Below are 8,011 nucleotides of genomic sequence, written 5' to 3'. Positions count from 1 at the left end.
AAGAACCTCTCTTGTCTGTGACTGTATTACCATGAACCTCTCTTGTCTGTGACTGTATGATGGAGAACCTCTCTTGTCTGTGACTGTATGATGAAGAACCTCTGTTGTTTGTGACTGTATGATGAAGAACCTCTCTTGTCTGTGACTGCATTACAAAGAACCTCTCTTGTCTGTGACTGTATGACAAAGAACCTCTCTTGTTTGTGACTGTATGATGGAGAACCTGTCTTGTTTGTCACTGTATGATGAAGAACCTCTGTTGTTTGTGACTGTATGATGAAGAACCTCTATGGTTTTGACTGTATGACAAAGAACCTCTCTTGTCTGTGACTGTATATGATGAAGAACCTCTCTTGTTTGTGACTATATGACGAAGAACCTCTCTTATTTTGACTGTATGATGAAGAACCTCTCGTTTGTGACTGTATGATGAAGATCCTCTCTTGTTTGTGACTGTATGACAAATAACCTCTCTAGTCTGTCACTGTATGATGAAGAATCTCTGTTGTTTGTGACTGTATGATGAAGAACCTCTGTTGTTTGTGACTCAATGACAAAGAACCTCTCTTGTCTGTCACTGTATGATGAAGAACCTCTGTTGTTTGTGACTGTATGATGAAGAACCTCTCTTGTTTGTGACTGTATGATGAAGAACCTCTCTTGTTTGTGACTGTATGAGAAAGAACCTCTCTTGTTTGTGACTGTATGACAAAGAACCTCTGTTGTTTGTGACTGTATGACAAAGAACCTCTCTTGTCTGTGACTGCATGACAAAGAACCTCTCTTGTCTGTGACTGTATGATTGAGAACCTCTCTGGTTTTGACTGTATGATGAAGAACCTGTCTTGTTTGTGACTGTATGATGAAGAACCTCTGTTGCTTGTCACTGTATGATGAAGAACCTCTCTTGTTTGTGACTGTATGACAAAGAACCTGTCTTGTTTGTGACTGTATGATGAAGAACCTCTCTTGTTTGTGACTGTATGATGAAGAACCTCTATGGTTTTGACTGTATGACAAAGAACCTCTCTTGTCTGTGACTGTATGATGAAGAACCTCTCTTGTTTGTGACTGTATGACAAAGAACCTCTCTTGTTTGTGACTGTATGACAAAGAACCTCTCTTGTTTGTGACTGTATGACAAAGAACCTCCCTTGTTTGTGACTGTATGACAAAGAACCTCTCTTGTTTGTGACTGTATGACAAAGAACCTCTCTTGTCTGTGACTGTATGATGAAGAACCTCTCTTGTTTGTGACTGTATGACAAAGAACCTCTCTTGTTTGTGACTGTATGACAAAGAATCTCTGTTGTTTGTGACTGTATGACAAAGAACCTCTCTTGTTTGTGACAGTATGACAAAGAACCTCTGTTGTTTGTGACTGTATGACAAAGAATCTCTCGTTTGTGACTGTATGACAAAGAACCTCTCTTGTTTGTGACTGTATGACGAAGAACCTCTGTTGTTTGTGACTGTATGACAAAGAACCTCTGTTGTTTGTGACTGTATGACAAAGAACCTCTCTTGTCTGTGACTGTATGATGAAGAACCTCTGTTGTTTGTGACTGTATGACAAAGAATCTCTCGTTTGTGACTGTATGACAAAGAACCTCTCTTGTTTGTGACTGTATGATGAAGAACGTCTCTTGTTTTTGACTGTATAATGAAGAACCTCTCTTGTTTTTGACTGTATGACGAAGAACCTCTCTGGTTTTGACTGCATGATGAAGAACCTCTCGTTTGTGACTGTATGATGAAGAACCTCTCTTGTTTGTGGTGATTCAAAACCTTTGGAGAACGTTTGTTGTCGCTATCGCTGCTCCCTCTCTTCCTTCACTCTCCAGCTCGCTCGACCGACGCTGCTCTCTGTCCCTGCCGATGTGAGTCAGCTGTGCGCATGCACGAATCACATCGACGATCTAGTCAGACCGGGTAGCGACAGTGTCAAACCCCAAATATTATGTTTTCGGGTATGAGTCTTGAAAGTAAACGAGAAGTCGATCGTATTCACTGCTAATCTCAGAACAGGAGAACTGAAGGAACACTGGATGAACCAACAATAATTCACCTTATTCACCTCGCCTCCACGCAGAAGTGTCATAGTCTCCAACGACCAAGACGGTCGTAATGACCGTTTGGATTTTCAAAGTTTAACAATGTTATGGAAAAAAAGATAAAGACCTGCCGATCTCTGAATGCGCCTAAAATTGCATATACTTGCATTAAAACTAGTTTTAGATCAATTGCACAAAAACGTTATAAGATCTACCTAAAACGACCGTACGCGGTCAAAATGACCGCACGTAATTTGCGCGTCATCGTGCACGTCATGTCACTATTTATGACGTGTGTTGGTCGCATCATTTCCTTCATTAAGTTCGTTGCTGTGTCCTAGAAAAACACTAGCGTCCTCCAGTGCAGAGAAATAGTCTAAACGTGATGTGTGATGATGTCCAACATGTCTGGTTACAGCCGCCGCTACAGACGCACCATGACCACCACCGAGGCAATGCAGTATTTACAGGCGTTGGAAAGCAGCCATTTTAAATTGTTTGAAAAATAGTATTAAAGTTGTTAAAATGCTAATATTGGTGTCAGTTAGTTTCATAACAGACATACTAACATATGTAATGCATTAATATCTCAGCTGAGTATTTATCTTGACACAATAAAGAGTTTAAAAACCGTGGTGGTCAAAATGACCCCCCACGGTCGTTCTAGTAGTTTTTAAGTTCTGGTCGTTGTTTGGGACTGTTTCAATATTTACATTCAGTTCTTTTTTTACGTCATGTTTTATAGGCCTTGTTACGTTTGTTAGAGTAGCAATATATGTTTTCCATTTTGTTTTTCAGATAATATTTTCACTCTTTCAATTTTGCTATTCGTGTTCGACCATGTCTTGCTGAAGTTGAAATTGTTTGAAATAGTACTAAAGTTGTTAAAATGTTAATTTTTGTGTCAGTCGTTTCCTAACAGACAAACTAACATACTATGTAATGCGTTAGTAGCTCAGTTGTGTCTTTGACACAAGACAGTTTAAAAACCGACCGTTATTTTGACCGCCGATGGTCGTTTTAGGTAGGAGAGAAATCCCAGTGTTTCTATTGTTAAAACTCCGCTATAAAAATACAATTTCAAAAGTAGAACTAATTACAGTCACTACTGCTAATCAACTCCCATTTATTCCAAAAATGTTTTTCTCTATTTAAATCTGTACATTTAGATGTCAAAAACACTTAATGTGCACTTGACCCCTAAACGTTGCTATGTGGAACAGAGAAACGCATTCTCAGGTTTCCCTGTTCCACAGAGCAACACATTCTCAGGTTGCCCTGTTACACAAAGCAACGTATTCTCAGGTTTCCCTGTTCCACAGAGCAACGCATTCTCAGGTTTCCCTGTTCCACAGAGCAACGCATTCTCAGGTTTCCCTGTTCCACAGAGCAACGCATTCTCAGGCTGCCCTGTTCCACAGAGCAACGCATTCTCAGGTTGCCCTCTTTCACAGAGCAACGTATTCTCAGGTTTCCCTGTTCCACAGAGCAACGTATTCTCAGGTTGCCCTGTTCCACAGAGCAACGTATTCTCAGGCTGCCCTGTTCCACAAAGCAACGCATTCTCAGGTTGCCCTGTTCCACAGAGCAACGTATTCTCAGGTTTCCCTGTTCCACAGAGCAACGTATTCTCAGGTTGCCCTCTTTCACAGAGCAACGTATTCTCAGGCTGCCCTGTTCCACAGAGCAACGCATTCTCAGGTTGCCCTGTTCCACAGAGCAACGTATTCTCAGGTTTCCCTGTTCCACAAAGCAACGCATTCTCAGGTTGCCCTGTTCCACAGAGCAACGTATTCTCAGGTTGCCCTGTTCCACAGAGCAACGTATTCTCAGGCTGCCCTGTTCCACAGAGCAACGTATTCTCAGGTTTCCCTCTTCCACAGAGCAACGCATTCTCAGGTTGCCCTGTTCCACAGAGCAACGTATTCTCAGGTTGCCCTGTTCCACAGAGCAACGCATTCTCAGGCTGCCCTGTTCCACAGAGCAACGCATTCTTAGGTTGCATTTCAACCAGTAGCCACACATGTCCAGTGTGCATTGCACGGCGGACATTAAACAGTTTTATGACGGACATAATTTGACAGTGTCTCGCAGCATGTTATCCGCCTGGGAAATGGACGGCATTTTTCATGTAAATTTTAAAAATAGCCAACAGAGGTAAACAGAACATTTTGAAATAGACATCTGACGTTTTTCTTGATTAATTCTTTCTCACAAACATTTTGAACCTTTTTGAGAAGAAACGGGGAGTGCATTACTTGCTTTCACAGACAGTTGGCTACCAATGTATTTACAAAAGTTTGTCTGTTGTAGGACCGCCGACTCTGATGACCGACTTTCTTCTGGCACCCTCAGTCAGAACCTACCCAGGATCCACTGCCTGGCTAACAATTGCAAAACCACGACTTGTACTGATCCAAAAACAAGCACCAGCAAAAATCAAAGCATGAAGATGATTATTTAAAAGGACTTGCCTGCATGAAGTCTTTTTAATAGTAAGAAAAAAGACCCAGACTGCTGCTCTTTTCAGACTCTTCCAATTCAGCTGAAGATTATTTGTGGAAAGGGGCGCAGCACTGTGTCCAACATGGCTACCACTGCAACCATGGAAGCAGCGGACATTGTTGTTGTGGCACTCTACTTTGTCCTCGTCCTGTTGATTGGCTTCCTAGCTATGTGGAGAGCCAACCGCAGCACAGTGAGTGGCTATTTCCTTGCTGGTCGCTCCTTGAACTGGGCAGCTATTGGAGCTTCTCTATTTGTGAGCAATATAGGAAGTGAGCATTTCATTGGTCTAGCTGGATCTGGAGCTGCTAGCGGCTTTGGTGTGGCTGCCTGGGAACTCAATGCTCTGCTACTTCTCCAGTTGCTAGGCTGGGTGTTTATACCGGTGTATATTCTCTCCGGGGTCTATACTATGCCCGAATACCTGGCCAAACGCTTCGGGGGGAAGCGATTAAAGGTATATTTCGCCTCTCTATCCCTTCTTCTCTACATCTTCACTAAGTTGTCAGTGGACCTCTATGCTGGAGCCCTGTTTATCCAGGAATCTTTAGGATGGAACCTCTACCTGTCAATCATCCTGCTTATCGCCATGACAGCATTGCTTACAGTGACTGGTGGACTGATGGCAGTGATCTACACGGATGTGGTCCAGGCCTTCCTGATGATCACTGGAGCTCTCTGCCTGATGGGAATCAGTCTCTCTAAAGTGGGAGGAATGGAAGGTCTTCATTTATATATACTTCACTGATTATTGAATTTATTGCATGAATTCATTGCCATGATTGAATTCAAATTACTCAGGATTTTTTTAAATGTACAATGAATACAAGTTAATTACTAGTAAGGCTTTGCTGCATATCTATTTGCAATCTTGTCTGAAGGTTGAGAGGAGGTTAAAATGCAAACTGTAGCTGTACTGATTATTCTGTCATAACATTTCAAGGTTTGAGGATCAAGTACATGCAGGCCACGCCAAACATCATAGCCATTCTGCTATCCTCACCCAGCAATCTGACCTACACTGAGACCTGTCACATCAAGCCAAAACCAGATGCACTGAAGATCCTACGAGGCCCAACGGACCCAGATCTGCCATGGCCTGGTTTCTTGTTCGGCCAGACCCCTGCATCTATTTGGTAATGGTCCATCCCCTACAATCAAAGAATTTGTAATTGTTTGTAAAGGAATAGCAATATAATCTGATCACAGAATTGTTTACTGCCACTGCAAGAGGCACTGTCCTCGGGTTATAGATACTAGCATCCAAATAAACAAGGGAAATAAATCACTTCATATACAGAGAAAGGGTAAAGGTGATATTTAAGTGACAAGATACTACACTTGTTAAATATGGTTGACAACACTGTATTGGAGTGTTGCTACATTGGAATAATGCTCTCTTAAATGCATATGCCCACATATTTTAAAGGAATTAATAATAAGATCACTGACTTTTGGAATTTCAGTAAATACTAACAATGAATGTAAGTAGGTGAAAAGCAGAGTGATTGATTGGGATTCAGCTTGCTCATTAGATGCTCAATTAGGACAAGCACTGAGGACACAGGGTTTCAAATCTAAACCCTTGGACTGTACTGCTGTGTATTACTCTGTGGCACACTGCATGCTGGGACAATACCTCACAGTCTTGGGTTCTACTGTAGGTACTGGTGCACAGATCAGGTGATTGTGCAGCGAGTCCTGGCAGCGAAAAACCATTCCCATGCAAAAGGTTCTACCATCATGGCTGGTTTCCTGAAAATCCTACCCATGTTCATTATCATCATCCCAGGTCTGGGTTCTTGTACATTTATCTTAAACAGCTGGAATAAGCAATTTATCCTGAAAAGCTTTTTAATATTTTGCTTTATCTTCTAATAATTGTAGGACTCAATCCCATGTGTTGTTACACAGTGGATGTGTTTATCTATATTGCTTGTTATCATTTATTAATTCGTCTCATTTCAGGGATGATTTCCAGGATCCTTTTCGCTGATGAGTTGGCATGCATCAGCCCAGAACACTGCATGGAAGTGTGTGGCTCTGAGGCGGGCTGCAGCAATGTTGCCTACCCTCGGCTGGTCATGTCTGTGATGCCTGTGGGCCTCCGTGGCCTGATGATGGCTGTGATGATCGCAGCTCTGATGAGTGACCTGGACTCCATTTTTAACTCAGCCAGCACCATATTCACTCTGGACATTTACAAGATGCTGCGCAAGCAAGTGTCATCCAAGGAGCTGTTGGTTGTGGGTAGACTGTTTGTAGTCTTCATGGTGGTTATTAGCATCGCTTGGGTGCCTGTTATCATCGAGATGCAAGGGGGTCAGATGTTTTACTATATCCAGGAAGTGTCAGACTACCTAACTCCACCTGTTGCTGCTGTGTTCCTGCTTGGTGTATTATGGTGTCGTTGTAATGAGACAGGTGCATTTTGGGGCGGGATGGTAGGGTTTGGACTTGGAGGGATGCGTCTGGTTCTTGCATTTGTCTACCGTGAGCCACACTGCGATGTTCCCGATGAACGACCAGCTTTTATTAAAGACATTCATTTTATGTATGTGGCAGCCATCTTGTTTTGGGTGTCGGGTCTAGTGGCTGTAATTGTGAGCCTCTGCACTCCCCCACCCACAGAACAGCAGGTTCGAACTACTACTCTTTGGGGCCTACATGAGAAACAGAAGGGAGCACAGGAAAAAAGACAAGTCAAAGAGAGAAATGGAGAAGAGTTGGATAGATTGAGGCCACAAAGCAACGCAAACTTAAGTGAGAAAAGTCTACTTGACAAAGATAGAACCAGCGTCACCAAGGCCAAACTGCTCAGCCATCACAGTAACAGTTCTGTTGACGCTCATGGTCTCTCAGCTAATGGCCACACAATTTCACCCAAGGAAAGAGAAGCCAAGCCTCAGATCCAGAATGGCTGCTTCTCTTCGATACTGACCGGCCCTGGAAGGGCACTAGAGGGGGAGGAAACAGGCGTTAAGGGTGGAAATGAGAAAGAGGAATGTCACGGTGTTGTAGGTGAATTGGGAGGGAAAGGTGGCAGGTGTAGGAGGGCAGTGGAGTGGTTCTGTGGATTCCAGGAAAAGCCATCTAAGACTAAGGCTCAGTCAGTAAAGGAGGAACAAAAGTTGTTGGAGGAGCTGCTCCATGAACCTTGGAAAAGCAAAGTAACCCTCAACATTGGAATGGTGGTAGTCTGCTCTGTAGGAGTGTTCCTCTTTATCTATTTCTCCTTATAAATGCTTTCAAATCACTGAAAAAGGCAGCTGGCCATTTTTAACATACTTTTTTTCCTGCTTTCTGGAAATCTATGGTGGCTAGAGGGAACAGTGAACGGGCAAACTGACCTTTTCCATGCTTCAGATAATGCAGCTTCATTACAGTTTTGCCCATAAATTAATGTGCCTTTATTAAAATGTTGCCAGGTAAGGTGTCTGGTTAAATGATGC

General features: G+C 42.8%; 1 protein-coding gene across 1 annotated transcript; it reads left to right on the top strand.

Annotated features, from left to right (window-relative positions):
- Window positions 1-4,641: 4,641 nt before the first annotated feature.
- LOC130131483 (sodium/myo-inositol cotransporter-like) lies at window positions 4,642-7,801 on the top strand. Its single transcript, XM_056301174.1, has 5 exons — window positions 4,642-5,281; window positions 5,503-5,695; window positions 6,224-6,351; window positions 6,528-7,357; window positions 7,475-7,801. The coding sequence occupies exons 1-5, from the start codon at window positions 4,642-4,644 to the stop codon at window positions 7,799-7,801; spliced, it is 2,118 nt and encodes a 705-aa protein (XP_056157149.1).
- The last annotated feature ends 210 nt before the right edge of the window (window positions 7,802-8,011 follow it).

The sequence above is a fragment of the Lampris incognitus genome, chromosome 21 (assembly GCF_029633865.1).
Source record: "Lampris incognitus isolate fLamInc1 chromosome 21, fLamInc1.hap2, whole genome shotgun sequence".
NCBI classification, from domain to species: domain Eukaryota; kingdom Metazoa; phylum Chordata; class Actinopteri; order Lampriformes; family Lampridae; genus Lampris; species Lampris incognitus.
This window is presented reverse-complemented; position numbering and strand designations above follow the sequence as displayed.